General features: G+C 41.3%; 1 protein-coding gene across 10 annotated transcripts in view; it reads right to left on the reverse strand.

Moving 5' to 3' along the window:
- Positions 1–16500, reverse strand: part of MAP4 (microtubule associated protein 4) — a 164721-nt gene that overhangs the window by 43428 nt on the left and 104793 nt on the right. For 2 of the 10 annotated variants that reach the window (XM_052809352.1, XM_052809343.1), the window contains exons 10-12: positions 15552–16238; positions 14292–14435; positions 13310–13480 (exon numbers count right to left, since the gene is read on the reverse strand). In XM_052809352.1, the coding sequence (XP_052665312.1) occupies positions 13310–13480; positions 14292–14435; positions 15552–16238 (1002 nt within the window). Of the gene's footprint in view, positions 1–7831; positions 10378–13309; positions 13481–14291; positions 14436–15551; positions 16239–16500 lie in introns of those variants that run through there. The other 8 variants (XM_052809278.1, XM_052809335.1, XM_052809325.1 and 5 more) reach the window with 6 other exon arrangements.

A 16500-nucleotide genomic window follows, 5' to 3' on the forward strand; every position in this document is an offset into this window, starting at 1 on the left:
GACACTGTTTCCCTGGTTAAACTGGGAGCCTACCCGAGAGGGCTCAAGATTGCTTCTAGCCACTCAGCCACCAGTATCTGGATTGCTACTATTGCATTAGCACCAAACTGCAGAGTCATCTTTTTTCTTAAGTGCCTGGTACAGATTAATCCTTGACTAAAGCAAATTTTCTTCTTTGAACCAGGGTTACAATACTTTACAGACGTTGACCGTTACAGACATCAAAATATTCCAGTCCAGGAGAAAATTTTGTCCTTATAGCTGAAGCTGTAGAAGGACTCCCTGCTATAGTTTAATTGAGCATAAATGTATTTTTACACCCAGAGACTGCAAGCTACACTACGCCCCCTGAATTTAACCTGCTGCTGAGAAATGCTACAATCCACAGATTTATCTACTTGTATTTAAGCTTTAGATTTAAGACACTGCTATATTTAAAAACAATGACTAAGGAACTGTAAGTTATATGAATCTTTCATGACACCCTCTAATTAACCAGAATAGTTCCACCCACAAGCTTCACTTCTCAAAAGGCCTCAACAATTTTTCTGTACTTTAAAATATTCATAGGTGTCTTGCTAGTGGAAAATGGGACCTTAGCTCAAGGCTTGCATTCTCTCTCATAACTGATGTAGGACTAATGTTTGCAAGCACTTGCTCGCTCTAAAAGTACTTGGTCTGCTCCCCAAAATGGCAGACCTTGAAGTCATCTAATCCCACGTAATTACTGTTATTCCTCTATCACTCAGTCAATTCCACAACAAGATTTTTGCAGCAAATCTCAATCCATTAAAGATCACTTAATGCACTTCACCAGGAGCGAGGGCAAGTTTGTAAAGCTACCTGAAACCACCTAGTAGGTTTTGTTGTTGTTGTTGTTTTTAAAGCGAACAGCTACCATTTATAATGGACAGGGGAGAAAACCCTCATTGATCTGGGGGCTGGTACTTCAGAGCCCAGTATAACAGAAGAGATTTGAATCACTGGAAAGAAAAGCCTGATTCATAATGTCAATATACAGCCCGTAACAACCACTACTGCTACTTTATTTAATAATATTTTTTAATGTAGGAAATGAACCATATTCAATACCTGGGATACTCGGAAGCAGGAGAATGCTTAGCTATGAAAAAATCTCTAAAGTCATCCAGTATTTAATCTCCCAGGACATTAATGGAGGCAATGTAGAGTTCATACATTGAGAGCTTTTCAACAGCTTCATCCTGCCCCATAGCACGTTGTTTCCAGACACTCATTCACAGTTCCCATGCCCTAGCCTCTACCTTCTACCACATGGATTTTTTTTCTTTAAATTATTAATATTCTACTTCTGAAGCTATGCTTCTGTTGCTGTGCTAAGCTTTCAGCAAGACCAGAAACGGCCACTCACAAGACATGACCAGTAGTCCTCACACTGGAGCTTTGGTCCCAGTCATTCTTTTAGATTCTCACAAACCTTAAATCTTCTAAAGAATTATAAAAGAAACTAGTCAATGAAGATAAGCAGGAAAGGGTGGGAGGATGTTCAGAAAACAAGAGCTGAACAGATTTTGAAAAACAACTGAAATGAGGAAGGGCCCATGCTAAAGAGGAGTTGGGTTAGAAGGTTAAGTTAGACTTCCTGAAAGGAAGCCCATCCACTGCTTTTACCCTTAGTTCAACTTTGAGGAAGAATTGATACTCTTCAAGTATCAAATTCAGGGTTTCACAATCCTTTTGACTCTCTGCCATCTTTCTTTTCAAGAATGTGTCAGATAATGGCAGTAAAATAGTTATAAGTTCTTGCAAGTCAGACCCTGGTCCAGCTTCTGGACACGGAGATACACCCACTGCCTGGAGCTTCTCGCAACCTTCCAGTGGCGAGACAGCAGCCTGTTTCACAAGGAGGAAGGTTATATTTTGCCTGTTCACATCCTCTTATCATTATTAAATCCTGTCTTTTCTTACAGGTACAGTTGACACAAATAAGCCTGTCGGGGAAGCTGAGCACATACAACACGTTTCAGTACCAACATTAAACACATCTGTAGTCGTTTATCTGAGCTGCTTAGATATATTTTGATGCTTATATTGTACCTCTGAACATGAGCATTTTCCAAGGGAAGACATACCCATGTGCTGAAGAAACTGCAAAGAATCCCCATCCGCTTCACTGGGCTTTACCAGGTAACACACGGCTGCCCAGGCTGAGACAGTGCCAATAACCAGAGCAGACTAAGATCACTACATCAGCACGTCACGACTTAATACCCAATCTGCAAGCTTCCAGCCTCAGCAGATGAATCAGCCTAGTGTTTCTATTTTTGCTTCGCTCCCGAAGCTATTACTTATCCCTTCTAATGCCTTTGCTTTTTTTTTTAACCTCACACAATCGTTTCTGTGCAGTCCTTTGCACTGGTTTCTAAGGCAACATCACTTTCCAGGATGATGAGCTACTCCTTGCCAGCATCGTCAACTAATGTGATCTCTAATTAAGTGTTATTACCAGTAACAGTCAGTGATCAGACTGACCAGAACCGTTAAGGACACGCTCCCTCTATAAAAGCCAAGACCATAAAACTGCAATTCACACGCTCACTCGTCTGTATGTTCACACACACGTGTTGTGCTGCTCAGCCAAACACTCGCTGTGTGTAAAACAAGCAGCAACACATAAAGCCTGGAGTCTGACACTACCCGCTGAACTTGCATGCTTCATTTCTTCTTGAAGTCTGGAGGAAGGAAGGCTAACGGATAAAAAGGTGAACTGGAATATTCAGCATTCTGGTCATTGTAACTTGGCACTACAAGCTTAACATTTAAAAGGTGTGGAGCTGTACAATACTTAAACACAGTCTCCTATTTTGTAGGACAGGACATTTACAGATCAAATCCCACTTACTTTAGAATTTACATATAATACATTAAAAATCCTAGTCATCAGCCGAAACCAGAATTAAAATGCACTCAAGAGTGTTTCCAACTCAAAATATTACCAGTATTTGGTTATTGTAGTAGTATTTGATAGTGAGAACTGAAAAAAGGCAAAGTCAACTGAATGATACACAAGCAATGAACTAGCAGCATCAGCAAGGAAAGATGAGGCTTGAAATTCAGACGTCCCCTGAAAGTTGAGCATCACTACTGAGCAAACGTGTTCAACATTCTTAATCTGGCAGAATTTACAAACAGAAGTATATTTGTTTTGCTCCCAGCTTTTTTTTTTTGAAAATCAGAGTGTCAAGGATGAGCAGGAATATAAAATAAAGAAAAACAAAACTTAGGAAGTCCTAGCCAAAGACTATGGGGTGCCAGCTTAAAATGAGAGTTGCTGCATGACACTGTCCAGCTAGAGAAAAAGCCAGTATCGATATAACGCACAGTACAAAACCAACTAGGAAAAAAAAAAAAAGATGGGCATATGAAGTCAGTTATAACTGTTTTGAGCAACCCTTAAAAGAACATATTCAGAGCTATGCAGCGATTCAACAGGAGACAAACAGGCCTCTAAACACCTGGAACCTGCAGCTACAGATCTGCAAAAATGTCCTCTGAGCTCAACTCACCTTTTAATTACAGATAGAACCAATACCTCAGCAAAACTTTCTGCTAAAGCAGAAATCAAATACAAACACACAAGTGCAAAAATTTAGGGGAAAAGCAGATAATAGCAAAGTTCTCTTGCTGCTTCATAAATATGTTTAGTACTGACATGAGAATTGGCTGGTGACATTGTTTGGTTTTCCCTTCTCTCATACACCTAACTGGGATAATTAACAGGTCTTAATTAATGAACAGGCTGCAATATGATGTTATTCTGACCATTTCAAAAGCATTATTAAAGTACCACTGTTATTATGAGGCACTTGTGCACGACTGCATTTGTGATGACAATTTCAGGGAAGATGCAGTTAGTTACACATCCATACAGTCCGCTGCCCCATCACGTTCACGTAGCTGATTAGCTCATATTAGACAAACCCAATTACAGTTTGGGGTCCCACAGGAGAATTACAGACATTATATGAATGAAAGGTTACTGTGGAAATGCTAAACCGACTTCACGTTATGACACCAGTATAATGCAAACCGGTCAGAAAAAGAAAATATTTAGAGAAAGGGCTTCATTGTGGCTGTAAGAGAAAAGCAAATACTGTAATTAAGCAGGGATGGCATTTCTTGCTTTTAAATGTATCTTATTTACACACAAGGGATTTAGAGCTGTCATATTGAGAAATATGTACTGTATTACACATGGCGACTGTGCCAATGGGCTGCAAAGACAGCTTGTCATCAGCTCAGCTGAAAGGACGGGCGCTGGAAGGATGCCCACAGAAGGCAGCAACAGAGATTGCAATGGAAGCTTTTGAGGAAAGAGGGTAACTAAGCATCAGATGACCACTTGAACAGGCCCCTCCAGTCCATGTTTGGGAGAATAATTCAGATGCATATCTGTCTAGACCACAATATGGTTATGCAATAAGCTCTTTACTCTGCCAGCACTGAAGCCCACAGCATTAAGTACTGGAGCATCACTGTAATAGACATACACGAAGATGGCCCTTTCCTGAACAGCTTATGCAAATCAAAAAACATAAGAAGATATAAAACCCAAAACACTGAAACAAATTAATTTCTTTTTTTAAAATAGACTATTCTTTAAGGACAGATTGAAGAAAAAAAATCTTTTGAAAGTCTCGATGTTGAAATACAGCTTGAGGAGTAAAGGGAAGAGGGATGCTAGCAGTAAATCTGAATCAAATGGCTCAAACACTGGATGAATAGAAACCTTCCATCATTTCCTCTGTAACCATTGCTCAACATCAGATCCCCAGCACTGTATCAGCCAGGGCACCTGCTTGGAAGTACAGATTTTAGGACCCTGCTTTTTTATACATAATTCCTATATACATAAATCCACACAAGAGGTAGCATAAAGGCTCAGTCACATTTTAAAGGCTGATAATGTCTGATGTGTTTTGGTTATCATCTCAGCTGCCTCCTGACATTAAAAGGTATAAAATAATTTTCCAGAAGAATCTGAGGCAGTTCTTACAATGGCAACAACAAAAATGAGAAGCTGAAATAAATCCAAAAGATGGATAAGGGATTAAATTCAAATTGCATGAACAGCCTTATATCCAATGTTTCTTAACTTTAAGCTGCAAAGTCAAAGCTAGAAAAAAAAAAATTTACCGAAGTTTGCAGGCCTAGTTTATAAAAGATACATACAACTTCCGTCAGTGAGAGAAATCTGCAGCATCACAGTTGCCATGACTCCCAACGGAACTGTATCACAAAGCTCATACCTATTTTAGCAGTACATACAGGAGCTGATGCATTTAGGAAAGCCATCCTCTTCTTCTAGAACACACAGTGTAAGACATGGGAGCCCAGCTTAAGAGATTTTAGTTACTAAACTTTAGCAGAAGATCCTCCAAAATATTTACATGCATTATTCTGATAGCAGATCACTGACTGCCCACCAGGGGAAAGAAAAATAGCTTATATGGGTGGATATGAGGTGTTGCAAAGTATGAGCTTCACAGTCTTGCCTGACAAATACAGATGAAGTGCTGGCCTAGTTCTGCTGACAGGTAAAAAAATAAAACCTTTGAGCAGTCAACTGTTATCTTAACAGGGGGATGAACAGGCACGTAGAGGGCATGTAGAGTCCATGGCCCCAACAGCTTAGTGAAAATCTGGACTATAATAATGATCTCCTGGATCCCTGAAGCTCCTTCTCTGTCCAGTAAACAAGCACACATGTTCATGGTCCTGAATCTCAACACCTTTTCCTTCACTGGTTTCTGGTTTTTACTTGTTTTCAGCTGATGCAGGAATTCACTGTTTCATCCTCGGATCCAGCCTAAGGCACTTCCACACCAGTTGTGCCAACTTAGGGATTCAGTCCGGGTTTTGCTGGCATTTTGCAACTCACTGAACAGCTGCTTCGTTATGAGTGAGCTGGGCAGTGGATGGAAAGTGAGACAAGCCTTGGTAACATATCTGGATCGCAAAGCAAATCTGCTTGCCTGCTCCTCCACTGCTAAGAGCTTGACTGCAACTTACGCTTTGTCACTCGGCCCAGATGTTGTGCAGTCACCATGAGACTGCCCGAAGCTATGCCAGGGGCCAGGTCTGCTGCCAGCGCTCCTCGGCAGCCCTGCACCTGACAACATTTGGATTTAAACTGCTGTAGGAACATGTCAGCCAACATTTACAAAACAAGCTCAGTCATTCAGAGCTTCTCTTAAAAAAAAAAAAAAAAACCAAAACCCAAAACATAAAAAAACTATGAAGTGCTGAAAGAATGAAAGCAACTGAATATTATTGAAGTCCCGTGCAAACTTAGGTCAGGCCAACTTACAGATGCAAAGTATGTACCAATTTACTCACAACTCTGAACCAGGAATTGTTCAACTCTGTACACACTTTACCTGTGCAAAACATTCAGGAAGAGCTTTTCTTTTTTGCATGGATCTGCTACTAAAATTCTGCTCCCTTGAATGCAGGGGTTAGCAAAGGAAAATAAAGACTTCTAGCAGACAATGGAAAGGCTTTAAAAAAATGTTTTTTTAAAAAAATGCTGCCTTTAGCTTTCCCTTTATTTTGTAGCATCATGCACCAAAGAACATTACTTCTGCAGGCACAAGTTCATGCAGAGAACACCACTTTCACTAAAATAGAACTACTTCAGGTTATGCAACACTCATTAAAATTACAAAACCTCTCAAAAACCTGACCAGCATGTTAAGGCGTACTTGAGCTCTACGTTTGTTAAGTTAGTGGCTGCATCATGCAAACTGGCAGCAAGGAACTCCACAGAAATAGGAACAGGAACAAACTTTCATGCCTGATGACAAGGCAAAAACTAAGAGCACCTAAGGGCAGGGATAAACTTCCCCAGCCCATCTCAGCAGACTGGAATTCACAGAGAAGATGCCAAATCTTTCTGAGGAAGGTTTAGAATGAGCAGAAGTACAAGAATATTTCTTATTTCATCTCTATCCATACTATATTCTCAATTTCAAAATTCCTAGGAACTTAATTAAATTCTATGACATTAATTCAATCTCATTTCCTGTGAGCACAGTGATCTTGTTCCCTGGACAACAGCCAGGGTAAACAGTCCAAAATGCTTACCAGTCCATCCACAGTCTCAACAGAGATAGTCTTAAAATCTGTATCAGTCCCACTATTGTTTTGTTACAACTCTGCTTTAGTAAAGATTATTATTCCAGAAGGAAGCACATTTTGTAGATGTAGCAGTTCAAGGTAGCTTAAGATAAAGTCATTAACCAACTGCAGGAGGAAAAGTAGATGGTTGCAGTTAGCCTGAAGTAGGATTAAAACCAAACCCTGCAACATGACAGCAATCGACAACATTTCCTACCACTGAAATACTCCATTCCCGGCCCGCCAGTGGCATACAGTGCTATTTAGTGATCACAATGATTCACTGCTGCACCGCAGATGAAGGTCACTTTCAGTCTCAGATGACAAGAAGCTAATGTAACTTAACACCAAAAAGTGCAAGTTTATTTAAATGTTCTACTATATAGATATGTAAAATTAAATCTGAATGAATTAAAAAAAACATTTAAAAAAATCAAGAGTCCTGGAACTTAGACCAAGCTGTCAATCCTTCAAACTTTGGGAATTAGCACTGTGAGACAGGCAAGCAGAACTAACAGCCTTTTAAGATCAGCCAAAAAACCAGTCATGCCACACTCGCTTGTGCCACATAGGATTAACAATTACGTATTCATGCCAACGGACTGACAAATAGCAAGGTCTTGCACACAAGCTGTCTGGATTACTGCTGCTAGCTCAAATCGCAAACACACACCTTTTTCTTGCCTCTGCCGGCTCATACCAGTGGGTTTCAGCTGCCTTTGTTTCTCTCTGTCTGGAGCAGCAGACCTGGCTGGCAGAGTTGGCACCCCTCTTGACTTTGTGGGTCTCATGTAGCCTTTCACCTGTTCTGCTGCTTTAACTCTCTCTTTCTTTGCCTCCTTCACAGCTCTTTGTTCACATTCTTCTTCTTTTTCTTTAGTTGTGTCTTGAGGTTTATCTACTTCAGACTTCAATGCCGGAGCATCCTTCAGGGGAGCTTCCCCACCGTGAGCAGCATCGTCTTCTGCAGGCCGAGAATGACCTTTATTGTTATCTTCAGTACTTATTTTGGTTGTTTGGGCAGCTGTCAGATTTAAACCAGCAGCCTCTGCTTCAGCTGCTTTATTGTCCAAACTGCCTGGGCACTTCAGTGAGCTCTGCTCACTCTTCTTGCCTCCATCCAGCTCAGCCTCTTCAGCTTTATTCTCCATCAATGCTTCTGCCACAACCTGCGACACAGCTGCTTCTGCTTTGCTCTCTGGTATTGCTGGAAGTTCTGGGAAAATGCACCCAGTGTCCTTCTCTCCAGAAGAGACAGTTGCTTCTAGTTTCTCTGTCCCTTTGGCATCTACAGGAGCTGGTCTATTTTTTGAATCTGCCACCTTCTGAGGAAGGTCTGAGGAAGTGCTGTCAGTGTTGTGCTTTTTATCAGTGGTTCTTATGTCTTTATTATCCACCTTTGCCACAGGAGAAAGGTGAACTTCGTCTTTCTTTGATGTAATGTCCTGTTTAACTGAATGATCCAAAGAAAGTGGTTTACCTGCCTCACTGCCATGCTCGGAACCAGCCTCTTTGGTTTTACCATCTTTCTTTGAAACCTCTTTTCCATGCTCTTTGTGTCCCAGATTGATCGGTTGCTCGTAAGATTTCTGTGTCTCTATCTCCTTCTTAGCACCAAATCCAGGCTCTTTGCTGCTTTTCTCTCCTACTGCTTCAGGAGGAGTAAGCCCCTTACTTCTTGCACCCTCATCTGTCTGCTTTGGGAAGCCAGAAGAAACATTGCCAGTGTTACCACGGCCAGTTACTGCAGTCTGAGCAAAGGATTCGAAGTCACTTCCTTTATTATTCCAAAGCATTTGAGGGCCAACGGGAAAGTTCTTAATATTTCTGTTTTCATCTACAAAATCCATGCCTTCCATTCCATATTCCATCTCAGATCCCATGGGAGGCTGCACTTCACTCCTGTTTGGTTTTGTCTCTAGAAAAACAGGCTGCTCAGAGGCATTTTTAGCCTTTTTTCTACTTCCATCATAATCCCTCTTTTTAGATCTATCAGTAACTGTGGCCAGAGTGCGATCTGCCACTGCTGGATGCTCTAGGATAGGAAGTCCACCCCCCCTGCTGCAAGGACTGGGACTTTCTGCTTCAGACTTGTCAGTTATCTCCATGTCATGAGGAGGAAACATCTCTGCACCTGCTTTATGCTCCGGAAGAAACGGTTGCTGCAAGTTAGCCTCCATCTTTTTGCATTTCTCTTTACTGCTTGTGTGTGATTCTTCTGGCTCCAGAGGTATAGCAGGAGCTTGTACTTTAGTAGTATCGGTTGGGTCATCTAGCAGACTCGCTAAAGTACTGGAATTAGTCTCTTTGCCTTTATCAAAAGGCTGAGTTTGTTTAATATCTCCCACCTCTTCACCTACTGCAGGGATGTTACCTGGTCCCAGTACAACAGAGTGCACAAGACTATTTTCGGCCTTTTTGCCTTTCACATCTCTACTTTTTTTCTTAGGCTTGTCCACCACCAGTTCCTTGGTTGGACTGTGTGCCACAGCTGCATCTGTCCTGTGCTCCGGAGGAGGCTCGGATGTATCCAGTTCCTTACCTTTATTCATGGGCCAAGTTTCTTTAGTGTTGAGTATTTCTGGCTCTGATGTCTCTATTTTATGACCTGAAAGAACTGGCTGATTAGAGAAACTTCTTCTATTGCCACCCCGTGTTTCAGGCTTTTCCAGCACCTCTTTGGTTATACCTGTCAGATTCTCCAGCAAAAGCTCTCTTTCAAAACCAGACACCTTGTCTTTATCAAAGGTAATTTCTTTTGTGCTTCCAGCCACCTTCTCTTTGCTTGGAAGACTGCTTGTTTCCACCCCAGCATCCAGGACAGCTGCTTGCCCCAAAGGATTTTTTTCAGGTTTTTTTCTTTTCCCGTCACTACACCTCTTCCTAGGTTTGTCTGCCACCAGTGTTGCATCAGAATTTATCACAACTGATTCACCTGCAGAAGTAATTCCAGCCTCTTTGCCTTTATCGGTCAGATTTACCTCTTCTGTTTTGCTGATTGTGTCAGCCATACCAAGATGCTTTCCTTCCTCCCTCTTACTCCCCAACGGGAACGGTTGGTCTAAAGCACCCAAATCAGTTATTTTATTTTTTCCAACATTTTCCTTAGGCTCCTCTGTTACCAGCTCAATTGGCCTTTGCATTTTAGTTACATCTGATTTATTCTCCTTAAAACACTCAGCAGCAATACAGCCCCTCTCTCTGCCTTTATCACTAACACTAACTTCCTCAGGAAAACTACTTGGGTCCATCTTATTCTCAAGAAAAGGCTGCTGGAAAAAACTTCTTTCACCTTTTTTACTTCTTCCATCACTACCTCTTTTTTTTGGCTTGTCTGCAGGATAAGCATGTGTAAAGCTTACTGATGGATGCCCTCTAACAGTAAAACCTCTGCCTTTATCAGGGTAAGTTGTTTCTTTTATAGTCTCGTCCATCCTCACTCCATCAGTAAGTTTGCTTACATCCTCTGAAAGCATCATCTGCTCAGAGAAGCTTTTGATTTTTTTTACTTTCCCTTCACCACGCTTTTTTTTAGGTCTGTCCGTCCCATGTGCAATACTGGGATCTTTTCCAGTCTGCTGCTCTAATGCAATAAATGCTTTCCCTTTGTTTTTATCAGGGGAATCTGCTACCATCATTCTGTCCACTGCTTCAGCAGAGGTGGGTTGTTTGGTTGCATCAGACTTAGCTGACAGAAGAAACGGCTGCTCTGAAAAACTGTCAGCCTTTCTGTTTTGCAAAGCAGTAACTTCCTCGTGTTTTGGTAAAACTAATGGTTTAACAGGCATTTTAGTAGTATCTGTTGGGGTCTTCAATACTCCTTCTGAAGTACTAAAGTCAATGGCCATGCACTTATCGGAGGACACTGTTTTAGTTTCATCAGCTGCCTTTGGCTCATTAGGAAGCTTGTCTGACAGGGCCGCAGCCTCTAGAAAAGCAGGCTGTTTGAAGGATTCATTTTCAACCCCTTTGCTTTTTTCACAACTACCTCTTGCTGCTGCTTCTAGTGACCCACTGGAAGCCTGAAGCTCATGATGGACAGCGTCACTGAATGCTTCACGCTTGGGAGATGTGCATTTAGCCTCCTTACCGTTATCAGAAAGGAGCAATTCTGAAGGTTTGGTCTGTAAAGAAGTTTCTACTTTGCTTAGATTGATCGCTTCTGAAAGAGATGCCGTCAGGTCAGCACATTTTGACTCCTTATACTCCCTCTTCTCATTTTTATCAAGAAAATCTCTTTCCACAGGCTTGGCTGGCCCCTCTGCTGAAACAGATTCCCTCACCTTAGTCTTGCCTACCTGCTCCGAAGAAACCTCTTTTCTTTTGCCTTTAGATTGCAACACCAAACTGTCACCTCTCATTTCATCCGTTTTCATGACATCCTCGGTTTTTGTGTCTAACACAGACTCTAACGGCATGCTGGGATTTTGGGCCCGCTGTCCTGGTGCTGGCACTGAGAAGGCATTTTGCTCATCCAAGATACGACTTCCAGTTATTATTTTAGCATCCTTTGGCATATCTGAAACTCTGCTTCCTGAGGCAATTGACTGCTCTTTGTAAGCTTCAGCAGGCATTACAGGACAGACATTTGGTTTTTGCAATTCAACAGCAAATGGAGAATTTCTAGGAGCTTTTGAGACTGTTACATTTTCATCCCAGAAGTCCATTGTTCTTGGCAACTGATTTCTCTTTTGTTTTGGTTTCTTCTTCTTTTTTTTCACAATGGCCAGTGAACTTTCCAAATCCCAGCTCTCCCTTGGTACATCTCTGCAGCTCTCCACAAACTCCGACAGCACATTGGCTGGCTGCTCAGTTGCCTTTTTATGTGAAACCCTAGTGCGAGGGGATGTTCCAGCAACACATCCAAGTTCCACTACAGAATAGGGGTCTACTTTTGGGTCAGTACTCTTCTGTTGTGGGAGACCTATTAGACGTTCCTCTGGTACATCTGTAATAGGCACTGGTGCAGGTTTTGCTCTGCCAAACCTGCGTTCACTTGATTTGTTAGCTTGCCTGATTTGTGCAGTAGGTAGACCTGGAATACAGGAAGCCTGCTCAAACATCGAAGCAACTATTTGCTTTAAAAAAAATTAATAAATATACTATATATGTGATTTTAGCCATCTAAAACAGTCCATACAGTCATATATGCAGAATTTTCCAGCACTGATACCACACTAATTCTAAAGCCACCTCAATAGCGCTGGGATAGACATTTACACGCAAAACCTATTTAAACTACTATTGATAAATACGTCAATGCTATTTAAAAATACATAATTCCTGATACATGCTCTTACCCCACCAAAAAGCAACAGTTCTTGTAAGGACATGCTATCGCTTTTTAAAAATGCATTAAGGATCCATTTTGTCTTAGCAAGACAAGATAACAGATACACTTTTTATATGTCTAGCTGGCATCCTTCCAAAATGTGAAAATAGAGGTTTAGTGGAAAGATGAGACTAGGGGAGAGAGAAGGGGGAGTGAAAGAGCTAAGTTTCCCCCAGCACCCACGGTGGAAGCAGCGGAAGGTAGAACTTTCGTAACAGAAGTCATTTGCTGTACTCCATTATAGGCAGCACGAGGTTTCCTTAGCTACAAGCTACTGATTTTAAAGAGAGCATCAGTCATTTGTCACTTAGCCCTGGCCCACAAATCAGCCTCCAGTCACAAGTGTAAGCAATAACAGCTCATTGGAGAGGCTGGGTTAGTGGAGCAGGAAAAAAATTACATTTCCCTTTGGTAATTACAAAACTCAATTTGGAAGGAGGTCTTCACTAGGAATATTGTAATAAGAATTAATGGTCCTTTTTAATACCAAAATAAAAAGCTAGTGGTAATAGCAAAAAGATGGTGAGCTTTTAAATTCTACAGCGGAAAAGATACAAGCCAGTCCCAGTGATAAAGTACTAGTAGCACCCATATTTGAGTTTTTAGTCTGGTGAACATGGAGGGGAAAAGAATATTTAAGAGGGCAGGGATTAGAGGCAAAGTGCAAGCAGAATCACTGATGAATGCAAAGAACCACACAGCTGCTTGGTGCAAAAAAAGATTTCTGCTTGCTCAAGTGGCAACGCAGTCAGTAGGAAAAGGTGAATAGTTCACAGAGGATATTTCCATTCTAAAATTGAATTATTATTTATATTCTACCTGTGGGCTCTTGCAGGGTTTTTTCTTGCTGAGGCTCTGCATGTTGGACATGGTTGTGTTCAGCCTCCTCCTTTTCTTCCTCTGTAACAGTAACATCCACAGTAGTAACAGATTTTTCTGGAAGGATGTCTTTATTTTCTAGTGCAACAGCTTCTTTTACTTCTACTGGAACTGAAATACAAAAAACACGAACAGAATGCTTCAGTTCTTAGGAAGGCAGGCAACCTGCAGTTTAAAAGCAAGCCCTTGGAAAGGGTATAGGTTTGATTTTATTTTTAATAGGAATTAAGTTTGTAAGATATGGTAGTCTACTATGTATTATCTCCTCACAATCCCATTTTAAGCAGCAATTTTATATTTTGGCAGACATACCAAGGTGGAGGCAAAACATGAAGCAAAGACTGTCTTGGGGCTTAAGCACAGGGTAAGGGTTTGTTTGGGGTTTGTTTTTTCCTCTTTGTAATCAACCAAATGCAGACTGTACTCGCTTCCCGCTGGAATTCAAATCCAGAATATACTCCATTATCAGTCTGGAGTCCCTATCTAATGCTAATCATCTAGTATTCATAGATACCTTAGAATATATTCATGCAGACACTACAAAATTCCTAGCTACACATAATTATAACAAGTTTTAATTTGTAAGACATAATTACATTGGAGAATGGTTCTCTATGTAATTAATTTTATTTAAATTTTGAATAGAAATAAAAATTATGACAGACATTGGTACAACAACTAGGGATGAGGAAGAAAAAGACAAGTTATATGATGGTAATTTCAAATGTTAAGCCTACCATCTATTTATAACAGTCCCTGTGTTAGCACACACTAATAACCTTCTTGAAATTAAACCTTTGTTGCTTTTTCCTTGATAAGGAAAGGAGAACAGTGTCTCTGAGAAAGAACTTAGGTGGGGGGGCAGAATTTCCTGATAGCAAAGTGCTGGCTCCAGCTTTATAATGTGGTTTGCATTTCTCACCTGCAGGTTCTGAAAGATGGTTTGTCTGTTCAGGAAGATGCTCTTCATGGTGGCTGGGAGGTGGTCTGCTGTCTTTAGCTTTCTCTAAAAGATCAACACAAGCTTCTGGGACTTTCGATTCTCGTTCCACATTTGCAGTTGCTTCTGCAAACGGAATGTAAAGAATAAAAATTCATATTATTTTTAATTTAGGTCAGATTAAGCAAGATAAAAATCATTTCCTCACCTAATTCTTATCTTTCACAAGAAGCTAAAGGTTTTTCTCACTTTCAAAACAGTGGTAATCTGCTTTTTAGGATCACTTTCTACCAGCTTTCCCCTCCTGAAAGCCTAAGTGTTCTGCTAAAGCATATCCTTCCTGTATTATTGCCTCTCAGTTACTACATTTTAGTAGTAACTAAATTTTAGTAGGGATTTTTTTGGTTAAAACTTCTCTCACTTGAAATTTATTCCCATCATTAAACTAAAGAGTATTAGAAGGCAAGAAAGAAAATGTCTTACTCCAACTCCTTCTGCAATCAATCCACATATGCTGCCTCTGCCCAGTACTATTTGCTCTAGTTTGACAGTAATTTTGCCTCCAAAAGCATACTGTCCTTTGGGAAGTCTATGCAGCACAGCAAATCTATTGTCCACCACATGGAAAAAAACGAAAATGCCCGCCTCGCCACTTCAACGCCTATAGTCATTCCAAGGAAATGTCACAAAATTATCAACGAAGCCTAAGACTCTACTCAAAAACCGTTTTCAAGATAAGCACCTTTGTTTGAAAACATTGTGTCTTACAGGATCTGTGGACTTTTCAGTATAAGCTGAGGATGATAGTAATACAAAAATAAGTACTAACAGGGATGAACTAAAATGTCTCTATGGGTGTCCTAAAAAACATGTATCACTGCTAAGCATGCCAAGTCAAAAAAAACCCCAAACCCCAAAACCAAACACCAAAAAAGCCATTAAGATATTCTAGTTTTATATTTTATAACCAAAAACACCTCATGAAGCACTTCCTCTGTCTGTATCTTAACAGCAGAACTGAGGTCTACTTAAGATGTTTTGTGCAAGGCATAGCATAATCGTAGCTACTAAAAAACCATGCTTTTTATTTGACAGTCTTACAACAATTGTGCATCTGTGTAGCCATCACTATGTGCTACCAGGAGTGTTGCTGCTAGTGCTATGCCAACTTACAGTGGCCTTCTCACACCACTTGCCGTGCTATTTCTAGCCTGAATGAAGCTTTCAGGCACACAGACTCACCTGCAGGAGGCTTGTCGAAGGGTGACTTGTCTTGCTCAAGAGAAGACTTGGATGTCATCAGCTCTTCAGATGCAGCAACCTTGGTGTCAGCTGCAGAGAAAGACTTAGCCTCTGCAGAGGCAAACCCAGAATCCATGGCAGGAAGAGGCTTGGCTTCTGCTACAGGAGTAAACGCAGAATCCATAGCATGTTGATGGTTGACTTCTGCTGCAGGGGCAAACTCTGCATCTGCTGCTGGTGCAAACTCAGAATCCATACCATGATGAGATTCCACATCTGCTGCTGGGGCAAATGCCAAATCCATAGCATGGTGAGATTCCGCATCTGCTGCTGGGGCAAATGTCAAATCCATAGCATGGTGAGATTCCACATCTGCTGCTGGGGAAAACCCTGCATCTTCTGCTGGGGCAAACTCCAAATCCATCGTATAATGGGACATAGCATCTGCTCCTGGGGTGAAGCCAGTATCCGCCACTGGGGTGGATGCAGCATTGATAGCATTAGGAGACTTGGCTTCTGGGGCAGGAGCAAACCCGACATCCATAGCCTGAAGAGGGTTGGCTTCTGCTGCAGGTACAAATCCAGCATCCAGAGCTTGAGGAGGCTTGGTGTCTCCTGCAAGAATGGACCCAGCTTTTTCTGCAGAAACAGACATGACATCCGAGGCAGGAACACACGCTTCATCTGCTGCAGAAACACAGATCACAGAAATCAACAAAATATATAGAATGCAAATATCTGACAGTGTGGTTTTATGACTAGAGAAGACAGGGCTTTCGCTCCCTGTCTTCTTGCAGCATCACTTACTGCCCCCCGCTTACGCCAGTGCACTCAAGTTGTACTAGTCTTTATGACACTCCTCAGTGCACCCAAGTGCTTTTCCTACTGCAGCCTTATGTGCCTTGTTTTGTATCCTTGACTGCAGTGTTAGACATCCATCTGCTCCTAA

The sequence above is a fragment of the Harpia harpyja genome, chromosome 1, assembly GCF_026419915.1.
Source record: "Harpia harpyja isolate bHarHar1 chromosome 1, bHarHar1 primary haplotype, whole genome shotgun sequence".
NCBI classification, from domain to species: Eukaryota; Metazoa; Chordata; class Aves; order Accipitriformes; family Accipitridae; genus Harpia; species Harpia harpyja.